At 35.0% G+C, this 21,805-nt stretch overlaps 1 protein-coding gene across 4 annotated transcripts in view; it reads left to right on the top strand.

The window, feature by feature from the left end:
- Positions 1-21,805, top strand: part of LOC128982069 (AMP deaminase 2) — a 158,197-nt gene that overhangs the window by 66,448 nt on the left and 69,944 nt on the right. For 3 of the 4 annotated variants that reach the window (XM_054401140.1, XM_054401202.1, XM_054401302.1), the window contains exons 3-5: positions 9,590-9,740; positions 13,049-13,235; positions 19,446-19,550. In XM_054401140.1, the coding sequence (XP_054257115.1) occupies positions 9,590-9,740; positions 13,049-13,235; positions 19,446-19,550 (443 nt within the window). The remainder of the gene's footprint in view (positions 1-9,589; positions 9,741-13,048; positions 13,236-19,445; positions 19,551-21,805) is intronic. The other variant, XM_054401257.1, reaches the window with a different exon arrangement.

The raw sequence follows: 21,805 nt of genomic DNA, 5'->3' as shown, positions 1-21,805 counted from the left end.
AATTATTGTAAGAGTTCTGTGATAAAAGGAATTTCCACTGATTTCGTAATAGAACGTTATATCAGTTTTATTAAAATCAGAAAATAACATTGCAAATACATCTTTTGGGGAACTCAGAAACTCCCAATAAATGTGTGTTGTTTAAAGCGCAAATTAAAAATTAACAGCTGTTTCATTAAAAAGTATTATCCACATGGCCAAAATGTAAACAAATGTGTCGAGGGTTCTTTAAAGGCTTCTGGGCCAGAGCCCTAAGGGAGTTTACTTCGTAATTGCTTTTGATAACTCATCTACAGACCAAGGCCTTTCTTTAGAGACCTCTACCGGTACCAAGTTTATACGTCCAGCCGTTCTCTCAAATTAGTGGAGACAAAGTTTCCAATTAAATATTTAGATTCCCCCATGTTAATCTTATGGGAGAAAACCTAACTTTGATGGAATATCCTGCCCAAACTAATAAAGATTTCAAAAAACTAAAAACACTTTGCAAAACAACAGATCAGGGCCATTCTTTTGACACTGTAATCATCAAAATCGGTCCAAAAATGAGGGAGGAGTTCTGTTTACAAAAATCGGCTTAGCGTATTATATATATATATATTTACCTTAAAAAGGTACATCCTCACAGAGTTGCAATTTATTTACCTGGGTATTATTATTCAAATTGAAAATGTGGCGTAGTGTTTTTTAATCTATGCTATCCATCAAAGAAGTTTTGAGGTACCAGTATTTGAAATTGCAATCAGTTACTAAATTTCAAATGTATTAAAGACAGCTTAAAAATTCATATTCTCTTAAATTATTTTGATCCAATTGTTCAATCCCCTGCAGTAGACATACCTGCAGGATTACCTGATGATGCAGAGAAGCCTTGTGTCTGCTAGTCTTCATAATGGCAGATCAATAATAACTCTCATTCCTTCCACATTTTAATATATCCACTGTTCTGTCTGTAATCTTTGCGTGAAATAGTTGGCCGCTAAACTAACATCATTTTTTACGTCTTGTATTTTTTTCTCTCATTTCGGTTATGAACTACTTACCTTGGAGTAGTTATCTCCTTCATCCTGGCATTTATGTGAATTTGCAACAAATATTTGTATATATTTGTAAACGCTATGAATTGTTTTAGTAGTGGGACTTATTACAATTTCAATTTTAGGTGTCAATAAAATAATACCTGTTGTATTCTTTCTAATTTCAGTTGAAAATAAAACATCATATTTCAAACTCAAACCTGATTTTATTCCTACCTTGATTATCATTAATATAACTCACAACCAATGTATCTGGCCCTAATTGTAGACTATGTTTTTTAAAGCCTACTAGAATTGGAAAGATTTCTTTAATCTAATTGGCATAACTTATGTTAATCTATACTATTATATAAAAATCTAGTGGTGTCTGTCTGTATGTTTGTTACTAATAGGCGTATAAACAACTGAACTGTCTGGGCTTAAATTAAACAAAAATATAGCTACCATACCAAGGACCTTTATAGGACTATTCACACTTCGATACTGATCGTGGGCTTTGCCCCTTTAGCTTTGAAAGTTCTGAGGTGAGGATTTTAAAAGTAAATATTGATTGGTCTCCATGGCTGCCATGAGAACACATACAATGTTTGCAATTTGCTATGCCACCCAAATGTAAACAAGCTGAACTGTCAAACCACATTAATTCACAATTCCACAGCTGGTTTATAAATAGGCTTGATTATTGATTTTATGAAATAAGTGAGATCGTATATCTGCATAGATAGGTAGTAGCTACCTCTGGATTAGAAAACATCATAACTAATGTATGGGTAGTAATATGAAATTATGATTTAAAATTGTTGAAAAGTCAAATGGTGTGAACAATATTTCTCTCAAAATGGCAAAAATATACAATTAATTATCTCCTTGAGAAAAAAGTTTCAATTTTTAAGGTGTGTGCCCTACTCTAAACACATGTTAATTGTTCAAAAATGTTAAAATGATTCAAGTAAATATGAACTTCATAATTTCACTATTTTTTTACACCAAAATCTTTCAATACAATTCACATTAGCAAAATTTTAAATGATTAATTAGCGTTGGATACAGCAACTTTTGACACTTCCTGTAGATTTCACATTATATTATAATAATGAATAACTTTTTACGAGCGTTTCATGGTCATCACATGTATATTTTCAACCAAGTTCCTCTTAACATAACCTACCCTCGACATAAACATTGTTTGAATGACGTTAAATTTTTTAATTCTAAGCTGATATACAAATATTTCAATTTAAAAACAACAATAAAAAACTAAGTTGTATATGCACTTGCCTTTGGTGCATGAATAGTACTAGTTGAGCTATAAATATTAGGGTTAAGTATATTGCTGTTTGTTTTAGTAGTAAGAGTGTTAATGTTTTTGTTTGTTCACATAGTATATAATGAGATATTTTTATAATCAATGCTAAGTGAGCAATGCTTTTTAGAAGCAAGATCACATGTTTCTTTTCATTCATTGCTCACAGAAACAAGAGCACCAACCCGGATGCAAGGTAGTAACTCATCAGTAAATCCAAACTCGGGTCGCATCTCCATCCTTTCAAACGAAGACCGCCATAACATTGAATGTCTTAAACCATTTTCCTTCCCGCCAGAAGAGACGCCTATAGTGACTACACAGCTCATGACTGATGATGACAGTTCTCAATCATGCAGCATCCTTTTTCTTAATACCGATAACAATGCCCACCATATCCCAAAATCCCTCCCAAAATATTGTAGTCTGTATTTTGAGCGTTAAAACGGTATAAGTCATTGCACGTTTGTGATTATCACTTGCGTTTGGAATGTCTAAGGTTGGGCTAGCGCGCCTCCCCGCGCCGACGACGACGACGCCTAGTGGACTGACGAAGATTATATATGTGAGATTATACTTTGAAGATACAACGACGACAAAGGCCGCTAATTTATGTAATAGTTTGTCATGGCTTGGATGGCAAATATATTACATAAGATCGTTACAACGATACATATATTATAACTTTGTATTAATTCATATTGAAAGGTTTCAGAAACAATAATAAATTATACAAATAAGTTTTTATTGTTTTTGCCTTTCATTGTATATGTCCTACCAATAATGCCATGAAAGCAATTAGATTAAAGGGTTTAAAATTATATTTTGCATGCCAGTCTTGGTTCTGGGGGCGTACCCTACCCTGTGTATAACATGGTATAACGTAATAAATAGGGGATTCCATTATTCACCTCCTATAGACCCACCGTGCCCCGGACTGGCCAAACCGGCAACTGTCATATTGAGCAAATCCTTAAAAATGGATAAATTTTTTTTTTTATATTATAATATATGACGATGCCACGGACGACCCAACCACTGCATAACAAATTGATTTCAAATATACACCACTGCAGCTCAACTCTGCTATTTCTACAACATCAAGGATGATACTACCACCCACAAGAGTCTCAAAAGATTCCTCAACATCTATAGACTGGATCTGTACAAATATAAACCCAGAGCTAATACAAACGTCTGTTGTCATGTCAGGACTCTCTGACCACTCAGCACAGTTTGCTACAATTAACATGCCCAAGCCCAGCCATAGCACAACAAATGAAAAAAGAGAATATACACCAAAAGAGGGATGACCCTTCTCAAAGAAAACCTGCTAACACAGAATTGGAATAACGTTCTGCTGACAGAAGATGTAAATCAAGCCTACAACAATTTCCACAACACCATACAAACAGCTCTCAATGACACCTGCCCCCTTAGAACTGTAAGAAGGCGACAGCACAAAAAAGGCAGTATTGGGACAATGAATGCACAATGCTCAAAAACAACTACATTAATGCCTTGGAAAAAGAACAACGTACAGGGCGAGCGGAAGACAGAGCAGAGACAGCAGCCAAGAAAAAAGAATATGACCTAAGACTGAAAACCCTCAAGAAAGAAAACACTGCAGCACACATCAACCAGGCACAAAATAAATCAAAAGCTCTGTGGCAGGTAATAAACAATGAAAGAAAAGCAGCAAGAAGCACAGAAAACCAGCTAATGCTTCAGATAAATGGAGAACAAATAAGTGACCCTCATGAAGTAGCAAACCACTTCAACACTTTCTTTGCCACAGTAGCAGACAGGACACTCCAAGCCAACAACACAAACCCAAACAGCATCCTCCAAGTCATACCACCCATAACAGACCACAACCTGCAGTTTCACCCAACAACACATGCAGAAGTAATGAAAGCTATAGACTCCTTAAAACCAAAAACTTCCTCAGGCATCGATGAAATATCAGCAAAAATTACAAAAGAATGTAAAGAAGCACTTACCGGCCCGCTCACAAACATAATCAACAAGTCCCTGAACCAAGGAGTTTTCCCAACGAAATTAAAGACAGCTAAAATATATCCAAAGTGTTACATCCTAAATGTCTATCTTTACTTATTGATTATTTATTTTATAACTATCACCAGCTGATTATAATGTTTACTTCTTCACTTTGTTTTTAATTTGTGTTGAATAAAGTTGGTTAAAATTGTACTTTTACAAATACATTTATTATTAGTTCTAATTACATACAGAACAATTTGGCGACGATGGAGGTGAGTACAAGTAATTCAAATACATCTCAAAACATTCAAATGATTAACTCAGCATTGATTGGACCCTTTAATGAAAGATATGAAACATGGGAAATGTATATGGAAAGACTAGAGATATCATTCATTTATAACAACATTTCGGAAGACAAAAAGAAAATTACGTTACTTCACTGTATTGGATCAGACACTTACAGTAAACTTAGGGATATATTGCATCCTGTATCACCTATAACTAAATCCTATGCTGAATTAGTTCAAACTCTTAATTTTGCCTGTCAGAATATGATTTTGAGTCAAAATTTTGGTCCATTTTTTGTGACAAATCAGGATACAATAAGTCAAGTCTTGATCGAATTTGACGTCCAATAAAGAGATGTGAAGGAGACTGTCCTGTAGTACTATGTGGAGCTCTTCGATAGGCCATTAAATATCTCTGTAATTTCAACTCAATTGAGCCTTCCTCAAAGTGCATGGCTCTGATAGTATCTTTCAAGTCTTGTACATAGCGTTCTACTTGGCCATTAGTTGCAGGATGGTAAGGTGCTGATCTCTTGTGTCTAATTCCGTTAGATTGAAGAAATTTTTCAAACTCTAACGAAACAAATTGCCTTCCGTTGTCTGACACTAATATGTCAGGGATTCCAAAAGAGCAAAAGAATTTCCGCAAAGCCTCAATGGTTTTATGTGAATTTATAGTTGTAAGTGTTACAATCTCTGGCCATTTACTGTAGGCATCCACAATTAGGAGAAAATAATGGCCATAAAATGGTCCTGCAAAATCAACATGAACTCTTTGCATAGGCCTTGAAGGATATTCCCAGTGGTGAACTGGTGCTTTGGGTGCTTCATGTTGTACTCGTTGACATCCCAAACAATTTAAGGTCATATTCTCAATGTCTGCATCAATTTTAGGCCACCAAACATACGAACGAGCTAGTCCCTTCATGCGAACTATACCCACATGAGCCTCATGAAGTTCTTTCAAAATTCTTGGACGAAGTTGTTTGGGAATCACCACACGATTCCCTTTTAATAAGCATCCAAGCTGAATTGACCATTCTTGTTCGTTAGAAGACATCGGGTGATGGATTGGCTCCCCTCTGATTAGTGATTGATAAATATCTCTAAGATCTGGATCAGATTGTGTATTTTTTGCTATTTCTTCAGCTGTGACAGGTAAAGTATAGATTTGTTCTATTTCATGAACATCGGCTGAGTCAATAACAGCAGCTTCTTCAACATTTTTAGGTAGTCTTGAAAGTGCATCAGCATTAACATTATCTTTGGTTGATTTATACTTTATGTCAAATGAAAATGCCTGAAGGAATATAGCATAATGTTGTAGTCTTGTTGCGGCCATAAGTGGTATTCCATTTTTCGGTCCAAATATTGATACCAGGGGTTTGTGGTCTGTAACTAGGGTGAAATGACGTCCATAAAGGTATTGGTAAAAGTGTTTAACTCCAAAATAAATTGCCAGGGCTTCTTTTTGTATGACACTGTACTGTTTTTGTGTTTGTGATAGTGTTTTGGAAGCAAATGCAACAGGTCTTTCGTTTCCATTCGGAAACACATGAGAAAGAATTGCCGAAATTCCAGATTGACTAGCATCTGTTGCTAGAATGAGTGGTAAGTGTGGGTCAAAATGGCATAGTATATTCTCTGCAAATGGGGCTTTGGAAAGATCAATAGAAAAGAAGGACCAAGAAATTATGAAATATCCACAAGCAGTGGCACAAGCAGACGTCATCAAGACCAAATTAGACGTTCAGGGCGAAACTTGTGTTTGTTTTCATTAAGGAATGAGCAAAATCAAGTATTCATACCAACAAATTTTGGAGGAGTCCATTTTGGAGGAGTCAGAGAGGAACCAACCGAAAACCACGCAACAAATGATCACAACATACCAACCGAAAACCACATAACAAATGATCACAACATACCAGATGTTCCAGAGGCCAACGATCACAACATATCAGATGTTCCAGTGGCACCAACTCCCGCTATTACAGTGAGACGTTCAAAAAGGACACATAAACCCGTGGATAGACTCAATTTATGAAGCTCACTTAAGAAGGGGAAGTGTTACATCCTAAATGTCTTATCTTTACTTATTGATTATTTATTTTATAACTATCACCAGCTGGTTATAATGTTTACTTCTTCACTTTGTTTTTAATTTGTGTTGAATAAAGTTGGTTAAAATTGTACTTTTACAAATACATTTATTATTAGTTCTAATTACATACAGAACACAAAGTATAAAAAAGGACCAGAAACTGAGACTGGAAGCTACAGACCAATCTCACTCATTCCCACATTCTCAAAAATAATAGAAAAAATTGTTCTTTAGAGGCTACTGACCCACCTTGAACACCACAACCTTCTTACAAACCAACAGCATGGATTTTAAAAGAGAGATCAACAGCAACAGCCCTGATACAACTTATAGAACATACAGGGTGTTGAAAATGTCTGGAACCAACATTATATCTGGTGAGTGGTTAAAGAAAAACAAATGATATTTTGTGTACGGATATACTATGGTTTTACCTATCTTTTGGTGCCTTATGAAATGTTTTACCACTTATAGGGAACGTCCTGTGGAGGATGCAGTAAAAAGTTTTAATGGAAGCCTATGGTAAATGATACATCATTTTAAAGGCCATTTATTTCTGAGTAAGGAGCCACAAGTTTCATCTCAAAAGGACCACCCTAGCAAAAATGGCGACTGTTTGAAATTTAAAAACCCACTCATATGGAACGTCCTGTGAAGGATGCAGTAAAAAGTGTTAATGTAAAAAGTATTTTAAAACAAATAATACAGTTATAAAACATAATTGTCTTGCTGTACATTTAATAAACACTTGCTGAAAAAAACATTTAACTAAATTGTTTGTGTTGTTTTACTAAACTTATTTTTAACAGAAATACCAATTAAGCTTTCTATTTTCAAAAACTTCAAACAGTCGCCATTTTTGCTAGGGTGGTCCTTTTGAGATGAAACTTGTGGCTCCTTACTCAGAAAAAAATGGCCTTTAAAATGATGTATCATTTACCATAGGCTTCCATTAAAACTTTTTACTGCATCCTCCATAGGACGTTCCCTATAAGTGGGTTTTTAAATTTCAAACAGTCGCCATTTTTGCTAGGGTGGTCCTTTTGAGATGAAACTTGTGGCTCCTTACTCAGAAATAAATGGCCTTTAAAATGATGTATCATTTACCATAGGCTTCCATTAAAACTTTTTACTGCATCCTCCACAGGACGTTCCCTATAAGTGGTAAAACATTTCATAAGGCACCAAAAGATAGGTAAAACCATAGTATATCCGTACACAAAATATCAGTTGTTTTTCTTTAACCACTCACCAGATATAATGTTGGTTCCAGACATTTTTAACACCCTGTATAATAGACAAGCTGGAAGAGGGCTGCATGGTCACTAGTCTATTTTTAGACTTCAGCAAGGCGTTTGTTTGACTGCCTAAACCATGCCCAGCTACTCCAAAAACTAAGAACCTTGGGCATAACAGGAAAAGAAGCAGATTGGTTTGAAAGCTATCTAAAAGATAGAAAACAACTTGTTGAGATCAACTACACCAACAACAACACCACTCAAAAAGTCCACTCAAAATTGCTAATGTAATAAGAGGGGTGCCTCAAGGCTCTGTGCTCGGCCCAGTATTATTCCTCCTTCACACAAATGATATGCCAGACTGGCTTCAAAGTGACTGTCATACAGTCATGTATGCAGACGATACAGTCCTCACAATTACTGATAAACAAGCAGTAATGCTAGAAAGAAACACAACCACCTATTTCAACCAAACTAAACAATACTGCTCAGAAAATGATCAAGTCCTAAATGAAAAAAAAAACAGCGACCAAAAACAAGAACACACAACTAATACCACTGCCTCAAGTAGAATTAAAAGAAACAACGAAGCACCTAGGTGTTATGATTGATTCAAAATTAACTTGGAAACCACATGTAGATCAACTTTGCATGAAGCTTTCTTCAGGCATCTACGTGATTCGCAGAATGAAGCAAATAAGTGGTCTGGATGTGGCTAAAGTAGCTTACTTTGCCCTTTTTGAATCACACCTGAGGTATGCCATAACTACATGGGGAGGGAGGAACAGCCAGCACAAACATAGAAAGGGTCCTCAAACAACAGAAAAGAGCGATCAGATGCCTGGCAGGCATACAATATCAGGAAAGCTGCCGAGGAAACTTCAAACAATTCAAAATCCTCACTGTAATATCACTATACATACGTGAAACAATCCTGCACGCAATAAGCTCACATCAAACAAGACACCAGGTCATACACCAATTCAACACAAGGCATGCCTCAAACTTTGCCTTGCCACCACATCATCTTAGCCTATTTGAAAGGAAACCAGCGTACAAAGGAGCTTTGTATTACAATCATCTACATCAGCAGCTCAAGACACAACACACTGCCACACTTCAAGAACAAATTGACATCATGGCTACAGGACAGACCATTTTACACAGAAGCCGAATTCCTGAAAAAAACAGCACCAGTGGATCTTCCCCTCAACCCTACAATGTTGTAAATAATTTTAAGTTAACCATAAAAAATTTGTTGACGCATTACTATTCTCTATGAATTATGTAAATAAAGAAATATTGTCTATTGTCTATTCAAATCGTAATATTTACTAACCAGATGTTGTAAATTATTGTTTGTCTATGTTTGATTTTATCATTTAAAAGTAATTAAAAGCTTTGAGTTTTTTTATTTGTTTTATTGTTTGAAAATGTTTTTTTATGTAATTAGTAAGATAAAAGTTTTTGATATGTACATTTATTGGAATTGAATCTTATTTTACACTGTTTTTCATTTAAGATTTCAAAAAGCACCATTTAAACATACATCAACCCCGGACGAAGGACGGGTACTCTGCTAGTTTATAATATGTAACCTGTTTATTTAATTTCAGGGTAGTAAAAGAAGATGATAAGCGCAGTCATTATGAGCCCTCTATTGTCGGCACAGTAGCAGACGAGAATGACCGCATTTTCAAACTGGATGAACATGACTTTGTCCCTCACTACCAGCGAGTGTACATCAGTGGAGAGGACACCAGTGGGGTGAGTAAAGTGATGGTTGACAATGAGGTATAATTTAATATTATGTACGTATTACCTTTTTTTTGCCTGAGCAGTCTTCTTACACTATCTTTCTACATCACTAACACTGACTTCTCTATTTTCACCCCACACTGTAAATAAATCATGCGATTGGAATTTATTCCATTTGTTTTGATTTTCTGTCATATATTTTGTTGTTATTTTGTCACAAGAATGGCAACTTATAATCTTAATTTTTTTTACAAGCAATCAGGTCTTAATCTTTTTTATAATTTTTTAAATCATTTTTTGAGTTTATTTTTTAGCCTATTTTAATTTATAAAGGGATTCTGCACATCCACAGGAATAGTATATTTTGTACATAGGGCCGAAAATGAGGTTTTGCTGGCTCGAGATCATTAAGTTCGAGACAATGTCAAGAACTTAAAACGATCAAGAGCTGTAAAAATCTTTCTGCTCGTGGCATGAACACTATTTTGCACCACACTTCGCCCACTAGGTACACAAATAACTATTGTAAAACAACTAAAACATCATAGTGTGGTGAAAATATCTTTCTAAACAGTATGAGTAGATTTTCCGTGCGGTGCTCATGAGCTTAAAAACAGGTTTTCAAGAAACATACTTGCCTATTAAAATATAGGATTTATTTAATAAAAAAAATACACTTGAGTTAGTGGAAGATATACATCCCTTACAACTGTTGGTTCAAGCCTTGCACATCAGAAAGTGCTACATGGAAATGTCTCTCCAGAGATTCCCTCCTTTAACAGGTGATTGTTACTATTCATGTTTGATGTGTCTAGGTACCTCTGGAAGATCTACAGCAGGTCTTACAACTGTTGGTTCAAACCTTGCATATCAGAGAGTGCTTCATGGAGATGTCTCTCCAGAGATTCCCTCCTTTAACAGGTGATTGTTACTATACATGTTTGATGTGTCTAGGTACCTCTGGAAGATCTACATCAGGCCTCACGACTGTTGGTTCAAGCCTTGCACATCAGAAAGTGCTACATGGAAATGTCTCTCCAGAGATTCCCTCCTTTAACAGGTGATTGTTACTATACATGTTTGATGTGTCTAGGTACCTCTGGAAGATCTACAGCAGGTCTTACAACTGTTGGTTCAAGCCTTGCACATCAGAAAGTGCTACATGGAAATGTCTCTCCAGAGATTCCCTCCTTTAACAGGTGATTGTTACTATACATGTTTTATGTGTCTAGGTACCTCTGGAAGATCTACAGCAGGTCTTACAACTGTTGGTTCAAACCTTGCATATCAGAGAGTGCTTCATGGAGATGTCTCTCCAGAGATTCCCTCCTTTAACAGGTGATTGTTACTATACATGTTTTATGTGTCTAGGTACCTCTGGAAGATCTACAGCAGGTCTTACAACTGTTGGTTCAAACCTTGCATATCAGAGAGTGCTTCATGGAGATGTCTCTCCAGAGATTCCCTCCTTTAACAGGTGATTGTTACTATACATGTTTGATGTGTCTAGGTACCTCTGGAAGATCTACATCAGGCCTCACGACTGTTGGTTCAAGCCTTGCACATCAGAAAGTGCTACATGGAAATGTCTCTCCAGAGATTCCCTCCTTTAACAGGTGATTGTTACTATACATGTTTGATGTGTCTAGGTACCTCTGGAAGATCTACAGCAGGTCTTACAACTGTTGGTTCAAGCCTTGCACATCAGAAAGTGCTACATGGAAATGTCTCTCCAGAGATTCCCTCCTTTAACAGGTGATTGTTACTATACATGTTTGATGTGTCTAGGTACCTCTGGAAGATCTACATCAGGCCTCACGACTGTTGGTTCAAGCCTTGCACATCAGAAAGTGCTACATGGAGATGTCTCTCCAGAGATTCCCTCCTTTAACAGGTGATTGTTACTATACATGTTTGATGTGTCTAGGTACCTCTGGAAGATCTACATCAGGCCTCACGACTGTTGGTTCAAGCCTTACACATCAGAAAGTGCTACATGGAAATGTCTCTCCAGAGATTCCCTCCTTTAACAGGTGATTGTTACTATACATGTTTGATGTGTCTAGGTACCTCTGGAAGATCTACAGCAGGTCTTACAACTGTTGGTTCAAGCCTTGCACATCAGAAAGTGCTACATGGAAATGTCTCTCCAGAGATTCCCTCCTTTAACAGGTGATTGTTACTATACATGTTTGATGTGTCTAGGTACCTCTGGAAGATCTACAGCAGGTCTTACAACTGTTGGTTCAAGCCTTGCACATCAGAGAGTGCTTCATGGAGATGTCTCTCCAGAGATTCCCTCCTTTAACAGGTGATTGTTACTATACATGTTTGATGTGTCTAGGTACCTCTGGAAGATCTACAGCAGGTCTTACAACTGTTGGTTCAAGCCTTGCACATCAGAAAGTGCTACATGGAAATGTCTCTCCAGAGATTCCCTCCTTTAACAGGTGATTGTTACTATACATGTTTGATGTGTCTAGGTACCTCTGGAAGATCTACAGCAGGTCTTACAACTGTTGGTTCAAGCCTTGCACATCAGAGAGTGCTTCATGGAGATGTCTCTCCAGAGATTCCCTCCTTTAACAGGTGATTGTTACTATACATGTTTGATGTGTCTAGATACCTCTGGAAGATCTACAGCAGGTCTTACAACTGTTGGTTCAAGCCTTGCACATCAGAAAGTGCTACATGGAAATGTCTCTCCAGAGATTCCCTCCTTTAACAGGTGATTGTTACTATACATGTTTGATGTGTCTAGGTACCTCTGGAAGTTCTACATCAGGCCTCACGACTGTTGGTTCAAGCCTTGCACATCAGAAAGTGCTACATGGAAATGTCTCTCCAGAGATTCCCTCCTTTAACAGGTGATTGTTACTATACATGTTTGATGTGTCTAGGTACCTCTGGAAGATCTACATCAGGCCTCACGACTGTTGGTTCAAGCCTTGCACATCAGAAAGTGCTACATGGAAATGTCTCTCCAGAGATTCCCTCCTTTAACAGGTGATTGTTACTATACATGTTTGATGTGTCTAGGTACCTCTGGAAGATCTACAGCAGGTCTTACAACTGTTGGTTCAAGCCTTGCACATCAGAGAGTGCTTCATGGAGATGTCTCTCCAGAGATTCCCTCCTTTAACAGGTGATTGTTACTATACATGTTTGATGTGTCTAGGTACCTCTGGAAGATCTACATCAGGCCTCACGACTGTTGGTTCAAGCCTTGCACATCAGAGAGCGCTACATGGAAATGTCTCTCCAGAGATTCCCTCCTTTAACAGGTGATTGTTACTATACATGTTTGATGTGTCTAGGTACCTCTGGAAGATCTACATCAGGCCTCACGACTGTTGGTTCAAGCCTTGCACATCAGAGAGCGCTACATGGAGATGTCCCACCAGAGTTTTCCTCCTCTAACAGCTCGCTTCCTCCGATCCTTTGACAATAAGGCGCCTCACTACTACAAGAACATTCAACATGAAGATAAAAAAACCATTGCAGGTAAACCAACTCTGGTACTTGTTTAGTAATTAATATTATTTGTATTAAAGTTGCTTTAAAATAATATTTATAACGCCAGGTTTTGTGGATGCTCAATATAATTATTTCGGTTGGAAATATAGTCATTTTTATTGTTGAAATCTTGACTTTGACTAAGCTTTTTAACTTCAGAGACTAACCTATCTTTAGTCCAGATATGGGGTATATTATTTTTTTTTGCAAATTTCCCTATAGGGTAGTACCAGGTAGCTATCACTGTAGGTGGCACTGTAAGACCTAGGCCCAGGACTGATTTACTTTTTCATTTTGATATCCCTAGAGGCCAATAAAACTATTCGTTCAAACCGTTATATATGTATATATATATGTGTCCGTAAACGTGATAACTTGAGTGATTTTTTCAGATTTTAATTAAATTTGGCTTGAAGGTGTAGGGTGGGATTTGAATGAGTTCGCAAAACAGTATGATCGGACCATGGAAAAGGGTTTTTTGACCCTCAAAACATAAAATGTTCTAATTTTGATTGTATCCAACTATTTTGAAGAGCTTAAAATAGCAAATTATTTAGTATATTGAAGTGTTTTTGTACGGCTATTAGTTTGGGAGAAAACTCAAAATATTTTAAACTTAAAATATCTATAATATTCTTATTGAGTATGTAAACTGTTGTAGTTTGCTTATTTATGGATATATTTTGATCGAGCTTGGCAAATTTGTTTATTTTATACTAAGCTATTAATATTTTACTAAAAAACACACTTTATTACCCTCCCTGTAGTAGCAAAACTAGGTACTCATTAAACCTAATGTTATTTTAATAGATTTAAGTGAAAATCAAATTAGGCAAATTTAAATTTGCTTAGTCTGAAGTTTGCCGTGGGGTTATTTAATAAACATGCTAGGCATAACAAAATGGTAAAAACATTTTTGTTTTGGATTGTGAAATGCAGAACTAGAAGTAGCAGGATTTAGTAATAAGAATCTTTTCACAAGACAAGAAGCCAAGTCCAATAACTTTAAAAATGTTTCGTCACCCAAGACACACTAGATCATTACTGTTTGTGGTTTTCGAGTTGAGATTGAGAGCAACCAATAAATTTTTCTATAACAGTTTACCTTTCTTGTCTATAAAACACAAACCACCTTCTTAGGTATCTATATTATTAAAATAATTTTTTTGGAGGTATTCAGCAAATCAGAGCCCTAAATATTGATTTTTATAGGCATATTGGGTATCAATATCCTCTAGATGTGCCTTTTGCAGGTTTCGATGATATCCCGTGAAAGACCTTCATCCTATAGGCTTTAAATTTCAGAGTTTGTGCTGAATTCTGTTAATAATCATCTGAGCTTTTTCAAGTTTACATTTTACTTTCTCCCCCGACATATGGAGAAAGTAATGTTTTTGTCAAAATTTTTGAGTTTGAGTTTTCAGTGGTTATATCTGTTTTGGGTCCCTCTAGACTGGACCCATAAAAGTGGTTTTCGAAGTGATGTCTGTGTATGTTTGTGTATGTGTGGATGAGTACAGAGCTACAGACTACACCTGTGGTCCAATTTTAATGAAATTTGGTATGTATGTACTAACTCTATGGTATCTCCATGAGTATTTTTTATTTTTATTTTAATGGTCTATCCATAAAGTAATGAAAAAATCTGATTTTCTAAAGAATGGCCAGAATGATTTTGATAAAAATTTAATATGTTGTAGCCCTTTAAATTCTGGACAAAATGGTAGAACTCCCATTCTTGTAAAAAGTACGGTTAAAAAGTTATTGTAAATTATGCTATTTAAAAAAACCACAAAAAATGGGAAAATGGATTTTGAAAAAAACGATTCTGGTTGAAATTTGTCTGTTATGGACCTTATAATTCTAAACAAAATAGTACAACCCACCCATTCCTGTAAAAATTACGGTTCAAAAGTTAATGCAACTTTTGTGATTTTACCATAGTTATTTACTCTTATCGCTTACCTCTTATTTAGGTTGTTGAAAAGGTAATGGGAGAAAGTATGTGTCAGGTTGATGATAGCGTTTATTTTTACATCAAAAGATGGTCATGATACAATTTTGTTTACATCCATACAAAAATTGGGTTATTATTACAGTTGATGATGTTTTAGTGTATTCAAGTAAAATATTGTAATGTTATTCGTATAATATGTAAAGAAGAAAATGACTTGTATTAGATTTTGTGTTTTCATAGGATTTTATGTTTTCATAGTATGTTTTATTGATGTTTTAGTGAATTCAAGTAAAATACTGTAATGTTATTTGTTTAAAATGTAACGAAGAAAATGACTTGCGTTAAATTTTGTGTTTTCATAGTATGATTCATTAGCATTCGGAAAAACTAATTATAAAGTTATCTTCAGGGTTTCCTTGAAAAAAATTGGAGTTAAAGTCAGTTAATGATTATCGCGTAAAAAATATATAATTATCAACTTAACTCAGAGCAATAGAAAATTGTAAATTAATTCAAATACGGTAGAGTCCCATCAGTCCGAAATGGTTGGGGCCCTTCGGATTAAAAGTGTTTTTGGTTTTTTTTAATTTTTTGAAAATTTTTAAATAAAAAAAATATAGTTTTTTTATTTTTTTTTAAAATATTTTTTTGTCTTAGGACACTAGGCATGAGCACGGGATTGTTTTTCACATTACTTAAGGCTAGACCTAGTGGCTGCAGCATTATCACTTAATACCATTTGTGTTTTGGCGGGATTGGAACCTGGGACGAAAATGAAAAATGTTAATAACAAAAATGGTGAAATATTTACTAAAATAGGTAACTCTACAAAAAAAGTCTATCTTGCCCGGCCAATATAGAATACTTTGACAAGGTACACAGCTATTTGTGTTAAAAAAAAATTAATACAAAATTTAATTTTAAATTTTTTTAAATATTATTTTTTTTTAATTTTTTTTAGTATTTTTTGGTTTCGGATTATCAGGGCTCCACTGTATCACAGATTTTGAAGTCATGAAGTGACGCTGGCTGCTAGTAGTAATTGGAAATTTTTTCATACCAAACCTTAATGATCGATAATAAAGATTTTATGTGGACATTTTTAATTTTCTTCTACTCTTGCTATGTGGGTGGGGCTCTTACTTTTAATGTGGCAATTAACATGGGCTTTTTTAATTATTTTTATTGATGAACTATTAGCCAAAAGGCTTTTGTAAAACCTGAACTTAATTCCTTCACTCCCTGCTTTGTTTGAAACTGTCTATATACAAATAATAAAAACACAATAGATGCGGACAAGCAAATTGAAATAGATTTTGGTTACTATGGCTTAATAATAATAGTAACTCTAAAACTTAATGAGTGTTGAATTGGTTGTTTTACTTAGTTTTAAACAATTTTAATCCATTTTTCAAATGGATGTTGCTTTATACATCCTGCTTGTCACTAATGAGTTAACTTCTATTTCAATATTTTAACCTGGAAATTAGTTTTCTACTGATACCTTTATTAACCCTCCGAGTGTCCATAGTTTAGGCCTTAATGTCCACCTATTTTTGGCCCCTTTGCAAGGTTTTATTAAAACGGATCTGAGAAGCTTAAAACAATGTTAATTCTAATGTTCTATATACCATTTTGTTTGGAAAATCATGGGCTTCAATATTATATATAAAACATAAGGAACATTTTAAAAAAAAAAAAATGTTTAGGTAAAAAAAAAATATAATTTCGAAAATTTTCAAAAAAAAAATAAGTTCGTGCTCAATGAAATTGTATAAATTATAGGCCTATAAATATTTGAAAATAGCCACTTTGTTCTAAATTTAATGAGGATTACAAATATATAATCATATAGCGAGGTAAGTTATCAAATAAATAAGTTATGAGCAAAAAACGGATTTCAGTACATAGCGTTTAGCTAAGAATGCATAGCCTAACTATAGCTAGGAATCTGGCTGATAATTTACATCAATATCACTACCTACTTCTTCAGGATCATCAACCAGCACTTCAAAACCACTTAAATCTTCTTATAATGCACCACGTATATCACTACTTTTGATTTTTAACACTAAAACAATGATAAACGTAATAAAACACATCAGTCATCGGTCCGGGGGAACCTAGCTGTTTACAAATACACGCACGTCAGCTGTCTGCTACAATATTTTCGGAACTAAAATGAATAGCGCTTAGAGACAGACCTCTGGAGAAAGCTTAGAATATTACGGAAAGAACGATACCTAACTCGATCCAGTTCAATCCGATTCAGTCAGTCATAGAGCCTTCGCCGTAAACGATGTTTGTGCGTCTTAAAAGCGACGCGTGACCCTACACAAAGTGTGTTGTGCGTCGTTTTTATGACGCGTGACACTCGGAGGGTTAAGAATATATTTCTGACTGACCAACTTAAATACTATTAGAAATATAACAATCAGTAACAACAATACTAATCATATAAAATTTATTGCATGACATTCTCCTTTGTCTTCACAGAAAAATGCAGCTTTACAATGGTATTGAGTTTAAAACTAAGTTTCTAATGGTTCATAAATTTGTAAATGAATGACTTCTAACTTTTTAACCAAGATGACTTTTATGCTGAACATTCTTAGAATTTCACAATTTTTGATTTTTTGTCCAAACGCTTCAATTTTAATTTTTACTTAATTCAATTTAGAATTATCTTACTAGATCCAAGTAATCAAATATTAATAATGATACAATTTTGGAAACAACGTTTAAATTAAGTAATTTATTTAATATATGAAGTAAGAATATAATGATGTCACGTGGAACCATGCAATAACTTGTATAAGAATCTAGGTCCCGGGCTTTTAATTTCAGGCATAATTGGCTCAGTTAATAAATTTCAGTAATCAAATACAGTAGTTATCGAATTATATAAGATCGAATCTTAATAATGTCAAATACATATAACGTGAGAATATATTACATACAACTACTAGTCATTGCATGCTCAAAAAAGTTGTATAATTTAGTATAAACACACTTTTAAATTTGAATTTTGCTGGATAACTTTCCTTGGTATAAATATTACTAATAATTATTTATTAAACTTGATGAAATTAACAAACAAATGTCGACTTTCTGGTAAGCTAATGCCAACAGATACTGAAAGTTCACCAAAGAAACTGTTGTTAAACTATAATACACTATAACTTAAAATGTTTAAGTTTAATAACAGACAAGAAGCTTTATCAGGTCTAGTTAATGTTGCATTTTTATAGATTTAAAGTTATTGTAGAGTTTTGATTTTTTTATTGACTATGATAACTAAATTAAAACAAAAGAAAATATACCCATCTCCTAATAATTAGCATTTTGTTTACTTACTGCTTCTTAGTTATAGTTCTGTTATAATTTTAAAGTAATTCTCATTATAAAAAAGTGTAGAGTAGTTAGTTATAGTTAGCACTGTAAGGGCAGTATTTCATTCATTAGACTCAGATGAATCTACATTTACAATCATTATTATAGATAGACGGTTTTGTAGTTTTGTCCAGACTAACAGACATCCTGCCACTTGACATAAATGATATTTTTGCTCCAGTCTCTTTACCAGCAACCGAGGTTGTTGGTTGTCCTATCACAGAGGCTTCTGATAGGAATGGTATGTAAGTTACTTAGTATGTGATGTCAGTTGCAACCAGCCCTACGTTCATGGTGTGACCAGTCGGACTCGGACCTGTTCTTTCTATCACAGAACAGGCAACTAACATCAACTGTTGAAAATGTAGCAAGTGAAAATGATACAATGATGTAGTATGTGTGTTTTGTCAAGAAATACATCAACATTTAATCAACTCAGACATAGGTTGAAACCTTCCCTCCTCCTAATGAAAAGCACACTGTTATGAAAGTTATTTTCAAATATTAATATGCTGCTTAAATAGAGCATTTACACTTCAGATATTTAAAATTTTGAAATTAATGTTTTGATAAATGCAGTAGAAAAACCAAAAATTACTACAACATTTAATTAAGTTTTCAAAAATAGTGTTTTTAAGTTAACTTGTAAGAACTATGTAGAGTTTATATTTACTTATAATACTAATTTCAAACAATAAATAAATAGCTGCAAGGAAAATATTCAACAAAAAAATCTACTATTCAGCAATGTAATGCATAATGGTTGTACATTTATAAAACCAGAATCTGCATTTTGGTTTGTGCAAGTTTAGTTGGTATCCTTATTTCAAACAATTGATTGTTTCCAGACCCTACCACCTCCTCTCCTGGTCCTTCTCCTGGTTATCACATTGATAGTGACACTCTGTCTGACAGTGACATTAGAAACTTGCTACTTCGAGACACGTGGCAAGGTAATACATGGGTCACTCTAGAAAATTGCCTACAAATTACAAACCATATTTTAATTGTTGTGTAAAGGTTTTTTTTTTTTTTTTTTTTTTTAATTTATGACTTAAGTCAATTTGACATAATCTATTTAAGTCTCTATAGTCTCCAATGGTTAGCTCTAAAGGAAACAAACTTACAATTTCATCCTTGTTTCTACGATTTAAACAAAATTTCATAGAATTTGGTAACCAGGATGCAAAGGTTTTCAGAACAATAATAGTTCACAAACATAGCAATGGGTATGCATTTGGTCTCGTAGCTGGAAGACACATGTGCGCATGCAAGCCGTTTATCATCAATTGATCTTAAAAGTCACTTTCAGTGCAAAAAGTGTTTAAGAAAGTGAGGTATTGACAAGTTTCTGAAATGACTGGTGTTAATGATATGAACTTTTTCATAACATCAAATGTGAGGAGAATTTATGATACTCAAGCACCCCTTGTTACAAAGAGAATGACTAGGAAAAAAGCAGCATGGAGAAATGAGAAAGTAATATAATTAAAACATTTAAAAAAATAAGTTGAATAAAAAGTATTTGAGTACAAGACATGAATATGATTGGACGGAGTATAAGAAAATTAGAAATCAATTGATTGGTGCTATATGGCATGCTAAAAAAGCTTTTATATAGATAAATAATTGTCTGACTGTATAGACTCCAAAGAGTTCTGGAAATGCCTTAAACAAAATTATATTTCGGGTAAAGAGAGCAATAATACGATTCTTAAAGATTTTAATGTCAGTGCATATGAATGAATAGTTTGTAAAAATGGGATCATTTTATAATGTAGACAAAGATATAATGAATACGTACAGAAAGACGTCCCATAATGACAATAAAAATGTATAAAAATTTAAAGCTGTGTCAGAATATGAAGTAAAATCCGCTATGAATGAGATAACTTCCAGAGCTGTGGGAATAGTTAAAATAAGTATTTTAATGTTAAAAACCATTAGTCCATTTGCTATTGGGGCCCTAACACATTAATAAAGACATCTTTAGCTACAGGAATTTTCCCTAGAACCTGGAAACAAAGTATCGTCCATACATTGCCTAAGAAGGAGAATCCTTCTAATTTGAATAAACTTAGGCCAATTTCAGTCCTGCCAGCTCTGTCAAAAGTATTCAAAAAGATAATTGTTCAACAAATCACCAATTTCATTGATGAAGAAGATTTATTGCCTAAATTTCAATGTGGGTTTAGAAAAAATCATAGTACCAACACTGGATTGATAAACCTGTTTGGCGAGAGACAGCGGCCGGTGTAGCTCTTTGATCATGCTTGATTATTCGCAGGCCTTTGACTCGCATCAGCCATGGTTTGCTACTCAGCAAATTGAGATACTTTGGATTTGGGGATGTGGAAATTAGCTGGCTAAGGTCGTACTTGGGAAAAAGATCCCAGGTAACCAGCCTCCCCTTAAAAAGCATAGGGGAGTCCCGCAGCTACGCTTGTTTACGCTCTACACGGCCAACCTTGCCTGTAATGTTTTAGTTGCATTTTTCCTACCCAGTCGGCTCATTCAACAGCGCCCTGGAGGATGCAAACATGGATCTCGAGAGAATAAGTGAATGGTCAAGGAAGCACAGCCTTAAGTTGAATGTTGAAAAATGCAGTGATCCACATTGGATCACCACCCATCGTAATTCAAAAAATCTGTGACGGTGACGTGCATATTCAACTTTACAATGAAAAGTTTGTGACACTCTCAGGACTTTGGGCGTGGTTCTTGACGGTGGTCTTACCTTCTCCAACCACATCACTTACGTTTCTCAAATTGTTTTGGGAAGGCTGCGAGGACTGTACAGATTCCGTTTGATTCTTCCAGAGACTGCAAAATTGAAGTTGGTTCAGTCTCTGGTATTGTCAGTGATGCGTTCCTGCATGCGGCAACAGTATTTCCCGGGAGGATATGAACCGACTTAATAGGCTGCAAAGCACCGCAGTTTGTTTTGTCTACGGACTTCATAAGCGGGAACACATATCCTCTTTCCTGGTCTGTTGCCAGCCGATGCTGTATGCAGAGTGCAAACTTGTTGTCTCATCCATCGAGTATTATCTCACAGAGAACCAAAATACCTGATGGAGAAACTTGTGACACGTGGAGCAATTGCTCGACGGGGCACTAGGCAGGACACCCTCCTCCACTTTCCTCCTCCACAAGTTAATTTGGAAAAAGGGAGGAGGGGTTTCTCATATTTTGGCCCAACCATTTA

The sequence above is a fragment of the Macrosteles quadrilineatus genome, unplaced genomic scaffold, assembly GCF_028750875.1.
Source record: "Macrosteles quadrilineatus isolate MER2022 unplaced genomic scaffold, UCM_ALF_1.0 Scaffold_1__1_contigs__length_201487025, whole genome shotgun sequence".
In the NCBI taxonomy this organism is placed as follows: domain Eukaryota; kingdom Metazoa; phylum Arthropoda; class Insecta; order Hemiptera; family Cicadellidae; genus Macrosteles; species Macrosteles quadrilineatus.
Note: the sequence above shows the minus strand (reverse complement) of the source record. Positions and strands in the feature narration are given on the sequence as shown.